The sequence below is a fragment of the Ornithorhynchus anatinus genome, chromosome X5 (genome assembly GCF_004115215.2).
Source record: "Ornithorhynchus anatinus isolate Pmale09 chromosome X5, mOrnAna1.pri.v4, whole genome shotgun sequence".
NCBI classification, from domain to species: Eukaryota; Metazoa; Chordata; class Mammalia; order Monotremata; family Ornithorhynchidae; genus Ornithorhynchus; species Ornithorhynchus anatinus.
The window spans coordinates 13,718,847-13,731,966 of record NC_041753.1 but is presented as its reverse complement, the minus strand read 5'-3'; the positions used below and the strand labels follow the sequence as shown (position 1 = coordinate 13,731,966).

The following is a 13,120-nucleotide window of genomic DNA, read 5'->3' as shown; positions in this document are numbered from 1 at the left end:
GCGTCCGACCTGATAGCCTCGTATCCGCCTCGGTGCTTAGAACCGTGCTTGGCTCACAGTGAGCGCTTAACAAATAGCATTATGATGATTACTGCCCACTTCCCCAGTAATCATGATAATGGTATTTGTTAAGCGCTCGGTGCGAGCCGGGCCCCTCACCCGCCGCCTCCAGGGAACCGTTGCCGTTCCCCGAGCCTGGATCTCCACCCCAAAGGGGTGACAGCGGCCCGCTCGGTTCACCTCAGTCGTGTCTCCTGGGCGCCTACTGTGTGCAGAGCACTGTACCGAGCGGTTGGGAGAGTACAGCGTAACAGTAAGCAGACACGTTCCCTGCCCACAACGAGCTTACAGTCGAGAGGGGGAATACCGATGGGCTTACGCTGTGTCGAGCACCGGGGTAGATACAGGATGATCGGCTAGGGCACAATCCCTGTCCCCCATGGGGCTCACAGTCGTCATCCCCATTTTCCAGGTGCGGTAACTGAGGGCCAGAGAAGCGGCTCGCCCGAGGTCACACAGCGAAGCGGCGGAGCCGGGATTAGAACTCACGTCCTTCTGACTCCCAGGCCCGTGCTCCTATCCGCTGGGCCGTGCTCGCTTGGGCCTTCCTCTTTCTGTTGCCCCTACGACTCTCACCCCCGCCCGCTGTCACTGGGACGCTTTAGGGAGGAGGAGGGAGACCCGGGGTCCGGACGGGGGCTTTCGGGGTCTTTCTCTCCTCTCGGCAGGGCGAGGCAGGGAGTTGGGTTGGGCCCCCCCGGTCTCGGACCCCCATCTGCGACCTCGTCACGTTAGGCTGCGTGCCTGGTCCGGCACGCGTGCCGTTCCGGGAAGACACGTCTTCGCGGTTCAGTCCTCACGTTGCTCTTTCCTGCGAGGTACAGGGAGGACCGCTGCTGTCGAGAGAGTCGGATCCGGGGTCCCGGACTGCTCCGTCCTCTCTCCCGGCCACCTCGCCTCGGGCGCTGCTGCCGGACGCGGGGACCGAGCGAGAGGATGGAGAGGACTCAGTCCAGACCATTAGAGAAGCAGCGTGGCGGAGCGGATCGGGCACGGGCCTGGGAGTCGGGAGGTGGTGGGTTCTCATCCCGGCTCCGCCCTCTGTCTGCTGGGTGACCTTAGGCAAGTCGCTTCCCTTCCGTGGCTCATCGGGAAGCAGCGTGGAATAGTGGATGGAGCACGGACCTGGTGGGCAGAAGGTCTTGGGTTCTCATCCCAGCTCTGCCGCTTGTCTGCTGCGTGACCTTGGGCAGGTCACTTCACTTCTCTGGGCCTCATTTGCCTCATCTGAAAAATGGAGATTGAGACTGTGAGCCCCTCACGGGGCAGGGATCAAGTCCGACCCGATTTGCTGACATCCACTCCGGCGCTTAGTACAGTGCCGGGCACAAGGTGATGAGCGCTTACCGAATACCCCAGTTATTATCGTCACCTGTAAAACGGGGGCCGAAACCGGGAGCCCCACGCGGGCCGGGGACTGGGTCCCGCCCGCTCCGCTGCTGTCCGCCCCAGCGCTCGGTACGGCGGCTGGCACGCGGTAAGCGCTTAAGGGCGACCGTAATTATCATTCTCATCACCCCCCACCGCAGAGAACAACTTAAGCGCTTGCCCTGCTGGGGAGAGGACGGACCCCGCCCCTCTTGACCGTTGGCAGCGGACCGTTGGCCCTGCTGGATTGCCACGTATCCGGCGTGCCCGACGTTCTCTGTGAGAGACTCCCACGTGGAGTCGCGGCTTCGTCTCTGAACGGAAGGGCAGTCTGCAGAGAGCCAGACCCCCCGTGCGTGAGCTATCCCCTAGGACTAAGTTTTGAAAGCTTCGTTCACTTCACTGGGTTCCGTGCGATACACTGCACCAGTAATGCGTTAAATGGTACCCTCGTGGTTTGGAAGAATGAATGTTGAACTTACTATAGCGTTTAAGCACCGAGGAGGGTAGACCTCATCGTGTGCTTGTCCGTGCACGTGTTAGGTTGGGTTTGGTGTTTTTTTTTTCTTTTCTCTTCCCTGCGATCATATTGATTTTTAGAAGCCCATGTCGTTTGTTTTCAGTTCGGTCAGTTGGGCTTCTACCCCCGCGACTACCTAACTAGTGAAAGGAAATATTTGCTGCAACGAGCCCCGCTACTGGGCCGGGGGAAAGAGCGATCGTAATAATCGTGGTGTTGGTTAGGCGCTCGCTCTGTGCCAGGCACTGTTCGAAGCGCTGGGGTGGATGGATACAGGCAAATCGGGTTGGACACAGTCCCTGACCCACGTAGGGCTCGCAGTCACAATCTCCATTTGTCAGACGAGGTAACTGAGGCTCAGAGAAGTGAAGCGACTTGCCTAAGGTCACCCAGCGGACGGGTGGCGGAGCTGGGATCAGAACCTACGACCTTCCGACGCCCGGGCTGTAGCCACTACGCCGTGCCGCGAGAATGTCTCTGGGAGTCAGTCAGCCGTATTTGAGCGCTTACTCCGTTCAGAGCACTGTCTTGGGAGAGAGTAAGCGATAAGCAGACACGTTCCCTGCCCCCAACGAGCTTACACTCTAGAAGGGGAGACAGATAGTAATACAAAGAAAGAAATTGCAGACGTGTACACAAGTGCTGCGGGGCTGGGAGGGGAGCGGGAGACCCGGATTCCAGTCCCAGTTCTGCAAGTAGGGGAGTGTCTGCTGAGGCTATACTCGCACTGGCCATGGTTCCCAAGCGTAGAACCGCGTAGCGTCTTCCAGGAGGTGGATCGTTCTCAGCAGGATCCCTGAAAGATATCTGGCTAACGTGGAGAGTTAAGACCACAGCGGCTCCCAAGGTAACACCCTTCTGGGTTACGGCGTTCAGGAACAGCATCAGCACCCTGTGGTCACTTCAGCTGCAGACGGATCTGTCATGATAATAATAATAATAATGATAATGTTGGTATCTGTTAAGCGCTTACTATGCGCAGAGCACTGTTCTAAGCGCTGGGCTAGACACAAGGGGATCAGGTTGTCCCACGTGGGGCTCACCGTCTTCATCCCCATTTTACAGATGAGGTCACTGAGGCCCAGAGAGGCGAAGTGACTCGCCCAAAGTCACACAGCTGACAAGTGGCAGAGCCGGGATTCCAACCCATGATCTCTGACTCCAAAGCCCATGCTCTTTCCACCGAGCCACGCCGCTCCTCGTGCGACAGTGCATGTGACACTGTGCCCCCCACCCCCCCAGCCTGCTTGTCGCACTCTTGTGTCCCACTAGGGACGTGGGGCCACCCCCCCTCCCCCCCCCCCCACCAAGGCCCAAAGAGGACGCTGTGCTAATCGCTATGATCGATTCCTCTGTGTCTTGAGGTCTCAGGATCCAGGCTCCTCCTGTGGGTTTTTGTTTGGTTTTTTTAATGGTGTTCGTGAAGCACTTACTGGGTACCGAGCGCTAAGGTAGATCCAAGATAGTCAAGTTGGACGCCGTCCTTGTCCCTCACCGGACTCTGTCTAAAGCTGAGGGAGTCTCCCATTAACCCGCCTTATGGGAGGCTCCACTTTTTCTGTAAGAAGAGGAAATAAGTTGCTTAATTTTCTTCAAGAAAGGCCTTTTTAAATTGAAGCGTTTTTTTTTTTTTTTTTTAAAAAGTACCCTTCGTCTGGGACTACTTAGTGCCGTAGTCTTGGCCAGGATTTTCTCGAGTGCCACTTAAAATAAGCAGAGGGACCCAATTGTCTCTAGCTCTAGACGGACCGATAGTATTTACTGAGCGCTTACCGTGCGCAGAGCGCTGTAGTAAGCACTCGGGACAGGACGGTGCATCAGCGTCGTTAGACACGTTCCCCGCCCGCCGTGAGCTCACGGTCTGGAGGGGGAGACAGACGTGAATATAAACAAACGGCTTGCGGGCAGGTCCATAAGTGCGCTCGGGCTGAGCGTGGGGTGAATGTACCAACGCCCAGAAGTTAACAGATCCAAGTACAGAGGTGACACGGAAGGGAGAGGGAGTCGTGGGAAGGAGGGCTGAATCGGAACAGCCCCCCGGAGGAGATGTGACCTTAATAAGACTTGGAAGGCGGTCTGGCCTATACGGAGGGGGAGGGAGTTGCAGGTCGGGGGTCTCGGGAAAGGGCGCGGCGGTGAGATAGACGAGATTGGGACACGGCGGGCAGACTGGTGCTAGAGGAGTGAAGTGCGCGGGCTGGGCTGTAGGAGATCGGTGAGGTTAGGAGGGGGCAAGCCGATCGAGTGCTTTAAACCCCGCGGGAAGGAGTCCCTGTTGGCTCAGTGGTGATGCGGAAGTGGATCACTCAACCGATGGTATCTGTTGAGCGCTCCCAATGCGCAGAGCACCGTTCTCGGCGTTTGGGAGAGCCGAACGCAACCGAGTCGGCAGACGCGGTCTCTGCCCACAGCGAGCTCGGAGTCGGGAGGATGGGCAACCACTGGACCTTCTTGAGGAGTGGGGAGACGTGGACCGAACGGTTCTTCCGAAAAATGACGCGGGCAGCGGAGTGAAGTATGGACTGGAGCGGGGCGAGGTAGGAGGCAGGGAAGTCAGCGAAGAGGCAGATTCAGGAGTCAAGGTGAGATAGGATAAGTGCTTAGGTCGGTGTTGTAGCGGTTTGGGTGGAGGCCTGGGTTCTGATTCTGGCCCCGCCACCTGTCTGCTGGGTGACCTTGGGCAAGTCACTTCACTTCTCTGTGCCTCAGTTACCTCCTCTGTAAAATGGGGATTGAGACTGCGAGTCCCATCTGGGACAGGGTCTGTGTCCAACCCAATCACCTTGTATCTCCCCCAGCGCTTAGTACAGTGCCTGGCGCATAGTGAGCGCTTAACAGGTCCTGCGCTTATCATTATCGGTATCATTATATTGAAAAGATCTGGTGACAGATCGAGTGAGTGGGTTGCATGAGAGAGACGAGTCGAGGACAACTCCACGATTACGGGCTCGTGGATAAAGGAGAACAGGGGTATTGTCTACAGTGATGGGAGAGTCAGAGAGAGGGCGGGGTTTGGCTGGGAAGATGAGTTCTGTTTTAGACCTGTTTAGTTGGAGGTGTCGCCCGGACATCCAAGCAGAGGTGTCCCGAAGGCAGGAGGAAATGTGAGACTGCAGAGGAGAGCGGTCGGGGCTGGAGATGGAGATTTGGGAATCGTCCACATAATCCTTGGGAGCCAGTGGGTTTTCTAGGGGAGTGGGAGTAGATGGAGACCAGAAGGGGCCCCAGAACTGAGCCCCGAGGGACCCCCCCACTGTCAGAAGGTGGGAGACGGGAGAGGAACCTGCACAAAGACTGAGAAGGAACCGTCAGGGAGATAGGAGGAGAAGCAGGAGAGGGTAGTGTCAGTGAAGCCGAGGTCGGATAATGTTTCCAGGAGAAAACAGTGTCGAAGGCAGCTGAGAGGTCTAGGAGGGTCAGGGTGGAGTCGAGGCCGTTGGATTTGGCCAAACGAAGGTCACTGGTGAACTTGGAGCGGACTGTGTCTGTGGATTGGAGGAGGTCAGGCTGTGCTGTCCGTCTTCGACCGGTTGTCGTGCCAGAATGGTATAGTTGCCACCCTAAGATTATTTCCGAATTTTTCTTTCTCTCTTCTCAGTCAGTTACCCGGATCCCCTTTTTTCGCAAGCACTGCTCTTATGTGGAGACCACCAGTTTTGGGGGTAAGTAGATCTTCGTGAATAAAGGCTTTAAAAGGTTTACGAGTCTAGAAATAGCCATATGCTTCTTTTGAAAGAGTTCTTCGTTTTTGATCCCGAGAAGCATCCTGGTTTCTGTCCCCCACCTTTGGTTCATTCATTCGATCGTATTTAAGCACTTACTGCGTGCGGAGCCCTGTACCGAGCACTTGGGAAAGTACAGTACAACAAAAAAGAGCGACAGTCCCCGTCCACGACGAGCTGACAGTCTAGAGGCGGGGAGACAGGCATCATTACAGATAAACAGACATCCGTAGAAATAAATAAAATGACAGCTATATACCTAAGTGGCGTGGGGCTGGGCGAGGGGGGAGGAGCAGCGGGAGCAAGTCAGGGCGACGGAGAAGGGAGTAGAAGGTGAGGAAAAGTGGGGCTTAGTCTGGGAAGGCCTCTTGGAGGAGATGTTCCTTCACTCAGGCTGCGAAGGGAGGGAGAGTAATTGGCGGATTTGAGCAGAGATAGGACGTGGGCCGGGGTTCGGCAGCGAGACGGGCGAGATGGAGGCACAGGTTGGCACCGGAGGAGCGATGTGCGAGGGCTGGGTCGTAGGAGGAGAGAAGCGAGGTGAGGTAGGAGGGGGCGATGCGACGGAGTGCTTTAAAGCCGGCGGCGAGGAGTTTTTGTTTGATACAGAGGTGCATAGGCAGCCACTGGAGATTTTTGAGGAAGGGGGTGACGTGTTTTGAATGCGTCCCTATAAAGATGACCTGGGCAGAGGATCGTCCCCTCCCCCCTTCTACTAGGTGGGAAGTTATATCCAGATGTTTAATATTTACAGTTTAGGTTCGTTGTGGGCAGGAAACATTTCTCCAGCTCTGTTGTATTCTCCCAAGTGCTCAATACAGTGCTCTGTACGCAGTAAGCGCTCAGTAAACACCGTTGATGACGGTGATCGTTTTCCAAGCCTCTCAGTCATAGGTGCCAACTTTTCATTTTGAAGGTTGGGGATGGGATTTGGCAGAGAGTTTCCAGTCCTCTACCAGTCCCGACTACAGGAGGGAGAGTCAAGCAGAGGCCTACCCGTTCCATTCCTAGCTGGGGCAGTGGCTAGCGAGTGGAAGGCCATCTGCTATAGACTCAACCGTGCTGGGCAGCAGTGGCACGGGAGAGAGTCGAGGGCGGAGACTCGAGTTTACTGCGCGGAAGAAGGCGATGGTAAACCACTCCTGCCTTTTGACCAAAAAAAAACTCCACGGATCCGCTACCAGAACGATCGCAGATGGAGGTGGGGCATCCTGGGACAGATGTGTCCACGGCGTCGCTATGGGTCGGAGACGACTCGATGGCATAAGACAAGACACAGTCAAGGATGTCTTTCAAATTCTCATGTAAAACTCTGGATTTGCAAAACGTTAACAAGCACCCTTCTCTCCTGATGAGAGTTGGATGAAACCGTTGGGCTGAAATGTCACCGGGTTGAATTTAGAAAGGTGCAAGTATGTTTTGCAACTCTTCGAGTTCTTAACGTCTCTGTGCCTCCGGTTACTTTGTCTGTGAAATGGGGATTAAGACCGTGTGTCCAACCCGATTATCTCATTGTCTCACCCGGTGCTCGGTACAGTGCCTGGCACGTAGTAAGCGCTTAACAAATACCGTAAGAAAGTTAAACGTTTTTGTGACTTTGTAATCGTTTTAAATATCGTTGAGCATAATAAGGACGAGAATGCATCATCATGAGGAAGCTACTGGAAAATTCGTGTCACTTAGGTACTTTTTAGGAGAGTATAGTTTAGGCTTATCGAGGCACATTAGAAGGAGACTTTAAGCCCCATCTGCTTTGTAATTTTACTGTGGTGACATGCTTTTATGCTTCTGGAACCCACCGCGACCTGCCCAAATACTCACATTACATTACATTGTCTTCTACAGCACCAGAGCTAATCTCTTTCGAAGATGTTTGGTGGATATGAGAACATAGAAGCCTATGAAAATGATCTGTACCGTGAAGAGTCATCCAGTGAACTGAGTGTAGACAGTGAAGTGGAATTTCAGCTCTATAGCCAAGTCCATTATGCACAGAATCTTGGGGAGAGCAGCAGGGAGAAACATACGGAAGACAAAAGTTCCGGGAATTTTGAGTCAGTTGGCCGTGTTAAAGAAAGCCAGAACAACCTAATCATCCTTTCGGACACCGACGTCATCCAAATTTCGGATGGGCCGGAGATCATCACTCTGTCCGATGATGAAGATAGTGTTTATACATGTAAAAGAAAGAACGCGGAAAAAACGGCTCAGGTACTGGAAGGCCCAGATGATTCGGTCCCCGATATTATTGCACACAGTAGCCTCCGTTCTAAAGCGTCCACTGTCGAGGCCTCCAAAGCGGGCAGGTTTGCCGACGAGAAGTCCGAGACCGGGAAGAGATCGCGGGTGATCCAGGAGGTTCTGGTGGTAGGGGACAGTTCCGATACCGAAGAGGAGCGCCCGGCCTCGGAAAGCGGAGACAGTGATAATGTAGAAAGCTGGATGCTTCTGGGATGTGAAGTGGATGACAAGGATGACAACATTCTTCTCAACCTTGTGGGTTGTGAAAACCCTGTCAGCGAAGGTCAGTACTGCATTTGCCTCTTTGCGAAGTAATCTCACGGCAGTCGCACAGAAGGAGCACCGGCTCTGGAAACGTTCATTCACTATGTTGAGGGCCAGTTGCATCAGGGCATCGTTTTTCCCCCTCATGTGGTTGGAGGGGCTGGGCTGGGGTCACGTGTAAAATCTGACCTGTGGATGCTTTATGGTAGGGTCTGGGGGGCAAACCTCACTTATTTGTTCTTTGCCTTATGAAATGTAGTATCAGAAGTGAGATAAGTAGCGTGGAAGTGTTTTGGAAAATCCAGCTGGACAAATTCAAGGTCTTCTAAGAGAAGAATTTTATTATTAATCAATTGTGTTTAGGGCGCGCTTACTGTGTGCAGAGCACTGTACTAAGTGCTTGGGAGAGTGTTTTAAAATCTCCCTTGTTTGATCTTGACCTTGTTCTGTGGGACCAAGAGTATAGAAGACAGGTTACCATGTTGGGTCTGTTGGTTTTCCGTCCTTTTCAAACCTTGCAATGCTTTCGTTTTCCTTACATCTTTTCAGTCAGTTCCGAATTTCGGTTCTCGATCGATGGTCGGGATGGAGGTCGGAAACATCGATAAATTCTCGGCTTTAGTATAACAAAGATCAAAATACATAGGCTATGTCTTCTGCGTAGTGCTTTGAGGTAGGAAGAGAAAGGTGCTACGTCATCACAAGGTACTTCCATGTTGCTTTGGATTTATGTGCTGTGGTATAGGAATCATCCCATAATGTAGCAAATTGGAAAATGGGAAAGTTTGAGGAATCCACGAACATTTTCTCTGCTTTATAGAAATTGCCAATTCGGATGAAGACAGTGATGCATTTTCTTTTCTTGGGAGATAATTCGGAAATCTACAGCTTTAGTACACTCAGTTCTCCTGTAACACTGGCTTTATGTTCTTAATGAACCTTATGTTAAATGACTGCCGCATGTATGTATATAAGCATTTTCGGTCTGCTCAGGGGGATACCCAGCCAATCCTGGCTTAATCCAACTTTCCTTTTCACCCTCCACCCCCTCCCCCCCGCAACCCTCAAAGCCTTATTAAGGTCACATCTCCTCCAAGACGCCTTCCCCGATTAAGCTCATTTTCCCCCAGCCTCCTCTCCCTTCTGTATCATCCACGCACTTGGATCTGTGATCTTTGGGCGTTTGATATCCGCCCCACCTTCAGTCCCACAACACTTGTGTACATATCTATAAATTACATATTATAAATTATATTAACGTCATCTCTCCCTGCCCCGGACCGTAAGCTTGTGGGCGGGAAACAGGTCTACCAATTCTGATGTACTCTGCCAAGTGCTTAGTACAACGTTCTGTACTAAGTACAGTTGGGAAGCCGCATGGCATAGCGGATAGAGAATGGGCCCGGGATCCAGAAGGTCAGGGGCTCTAATCCCGGCTCTGCCACTTGTCCGCTCTGTGGCCTTGGGCAAGTCACTTCATTTCTCCGTGCCCCGGTTACCTCATCTGTTAAATGGGGATTGAGACTGTGAGCCCCCATGTGGGACAGGGGCCGCGTCCAGCCCGATTTGCTTGTATCCACCCCAGCGCTTAGTACAGTGTGTGGCACATAGTAAGCGCTTAAATACCACAATCGTTATTAGGATTAGTAGTACACACTCAGTAAATACCACTGGGGTCAGCCTGGGCGTGGAGCAGAATGCCACGAGGGCCGTGAATCCGTGAGGGTGTAGGCCGGGACTGTCCCACAGCATGGAAGCATGAGTTGTTGCCAGGGTTTTGGCTTCTGGGCACTTCTCCGTCCCACAGCCATCCCAGTCCAGTTAGATCTCCCGTAACAAGGAGATTCGGTTCTTGAAAACTCTGGCCTTAATAATAATAATAATAATAATGTTGGTATTTGTTAAGTGCTTACTATGTGCAGAGCACTGTTCTAAGCGCTGGGGTGGACACAGGGGAATCAGGTTGTCCCACGTGGGGCTCACAGTCTTAATCCCCATTTTACAGATGAGGTAACTGAGGCACAGAGAAGTTAAATGACTTGCCCACAGTCCCTTAAGGAAACCCGTGTCGCGTTACCGGGCCTGCCGTCCGTGTGTGCCCAACCGCTTCTCCAACACTGCATCATCTTCTGGCCAAACAGATGTGTGTCGCTGGAAGAATGTTCCCTAATTCTGCTATCTTATATGTAGTGAAAATATGAGTTATATAGTCGGTCAGGCACTCGTATTTGTCGAGTGCTTACTGTTTGCAGAGCACTGTACAAGGCGCTTGGGAGAGCACAGTATATCAAGAAGCAGACACATTCCTTGCCCACAATGAGCTTATGAGTTATGGCAGAACTGACTGTACTCTTATGCCCCAAATTGACAAGTGCAAAACCCCTAAAGAGTCTTCTTGAGAAGGGACTATATCCTGAATTGGAATTGTAGTAATGTAGCCGTAAATAATATTGCTCTTTATTATGTCTCGCCATTTCCAAACCTTCATCCAAATTTGCTGTCCATAGGCTATATCTTGGGTTGTCTCCTAGTTTTACTGTGTAGAATAGTATTGTGGTGTTTCAGCCGAACTGATTCACATTTTCCTAGGATGTCTTATTTCAGATTTCCATTTTGGATTCTAACTTATGTAAAGAGTTATGTTACTTTTGTATCTCTGCTATGTTTGGCTCCTCTGAACTTCACCGTTACTAATAAAGATTTTAGGCAAAGCTGCACCTACATCATTTCACTGGGCAACTTCAGCAGTTGACTTTCTGACCGTTTACCACAACTTTCTCCTTTAAGACACGGAGTTTCCGTATCTAGTTAAAAGTCGGTGTACTTTTTTATCAACTGCCCACTAAATTCTAAATATATATCATCTGCTGCTGTGGTTCTGTTTATTGTGCCGCGGTGTCCACAATTCAATTCATCCGATTTGGTTTCCCTTCCAAAAGAGAGTATTCCCTTCCTCTAAATGGTCTGACATTTCTTGCTCGAGGGCATCGTTTGGAAGTAATAGTGACTCCAAAGATTGAATGGCATTTTGGGCATTCCTGAAGGTCCCCACTAGTGCCTTGAATCAGGATGTCTTTGGTTAACCTAGAAATGCTGGAGAATGGCACTAGAGAACAGGGCATATGAGGTCTTTTATATTCTCATCTCACTGAGGTAGCCACGCTAACTCCTCCGTAATTTGTAAACTCCTTAGTTCACAGCACACTGGCATGCACACAGGGGTGTTCAATAAATATTTGTTATGGAAAAACTGCTAAACTCTGCCTGGGGCAGAACCAAAAAAAGAGAGAATAAATGTAGCATGTTTTAAATGGATCAAGAACTTTCTAATTAGGCCAAACACATCATTTTTTGTTTGTTGGTTTTTTTTTTTTAAAAAGAAGAAAATCAAAACTCTGGAGGGATAATGGTCCTTTCTAAATCTCATGTTACTTCTCCATACTGTTGCCAGACTGCAACTCTTTCTTCTGACTTTGAATTATCCTGAGGGGATGGAGGTCTGTTTGTCAGAAAACATAGAGGTATTCTTTGTTCCAGGTAGATGTCATTATAATGGGTAAAATATGTGTGACTTTACTGCTGAGCTTGGTAGCTCTCTAAAAGGTGTTAGTAAAAAAAAAAAAAAAAAATCAGTCCAGAAAAAATTGAGACCTGCGGTGAGGTGGGAGGGTGAGATTGCCCAGTAATATTGATCTTGGAGATTAGATATCTGGGGGCCTCTGAACAATCTTTGGGTTACTTTGTGAGAACAAAATACCTCCCTCAGTCAAATCAATCAGTGGTATTTATTGAATTCTTACGCTGTGCAGAGCACTGTACCAAGCGCTCGGGAGAGTACGGTATAACAGAACTGGTATTATTATTATGGTATTTGATAAGCTCTTACTATGTGCCAAGCACTGTTCTAAGCACTGGGGTAGATACAAGGTAATCAGGTTGTCGCACGTGGGGCTCAAGGTCTTAATCCCCGTTTTACAGATGGCATAACTGAGACACAGAGAAGTTAAGTGGCTTGACCAGGGTCACCCAGCAGGCACGTGGCAGAGCTGGGATTAGAACCGCCCCCCCCCCCCCCCCCCCCCCCCCCGTCCTCTGAAACAGAATAAAGAATAAAAACCCCGGGCTTTTGCCACTAGGCCATGCTGCTTCTCAGTTGGTAGACACGGTCCTTGCCCCACAACTTATTTTAACCTAGTTTAGGTCTTTGCCCTCCCGCTCCTGACTGTTTGATGAAGCCCCATACTATAAAAGCACTGGTCTGGACAGTTTTCGTGTAAAATAAAACTGGTTTGGGTTATTTGGAAGATAACTGATGGCTTATCAAGTGTATGAAGTATTTTTCAGAAAGCTTATATTTCCACCTACTAAGAATCTAATCCCGGCTCTACCACTTGTCTGCTCTGTGACCTTGGGTAAGTCACTTCACTTTCCGTGCCTCAGTTACCTCATCTGTAAAATTGGTATGAAGACTGTGAGCCCGACTGTGTCCAACCTAATTGGCTAGTATCTACCCCAGCGCTTAGTACGGTGCCTGGCACATAGTAAGCGCTTAACAAAACCACAATTATTATTTAGAGTATGTAAAATGACCCTTGAAATCTGTCACGTATTGTTTAAAATGTCACTAAATTTGTAATAATCACTCTAATTTGAGCCCAATAACAAGCATCACGTTAATCCTTTTGGAAATGAATTCACGTGTGATTTTTTCCATCTTGGAAAATGAAAAATACAAAGAATTCCTGAAGATGTGGCAAGGTTTATTGATGCCCCAGATTCATTAACTGCAAGGTCAAAAAGATGATGGCAAACTAATTTTGCACAAGGTCACAGTCATACCTGAGGGGGGTGTGTAAGCCTGTGCTCTAAGCACACCCGCTCACATCGAAAGGCAAGGGATTTGAGTCTCAACTTGTGTTTCCCCCACCCCCCACCCCCCACCCCA

The 13,120-nt window shown here is 50.7% G+C and overlaps 1 protein-coding gene across 2 annotated transcripts in view; it reads left to right on the top strand.

Annotated features, from left to right (window-relative positions):
* The window catches only part of ZCCHC7 (zinc finger CCHC-type containing 7), a 197,483-nt gene that overhangs the window by 16,796 nt on the left and 167,567 nt on the right, over nucleotides 1–13,120 (top strand). For both annotated transcript variants that reach the window (XM_029055587.2, XM_007655560.4), the window contains exons 2-3: nucleotides 5,547–5,610; nucleotides 7,516–8,194. In XM_029055587.2, the coding sequence (XP_028911420.1) occupies nucleotides 7,540–8,194 (655 nt within the window). In that variant the 5' untranslated portion in view covers nucleotides 5,547–5,610; nucleotides 7,516–7,539. The remainder of the gene's footprint in view (nucleotides 1–5,546; nucleotides 5,611–7,515; nucleotides 8,195–13,120) is intronic.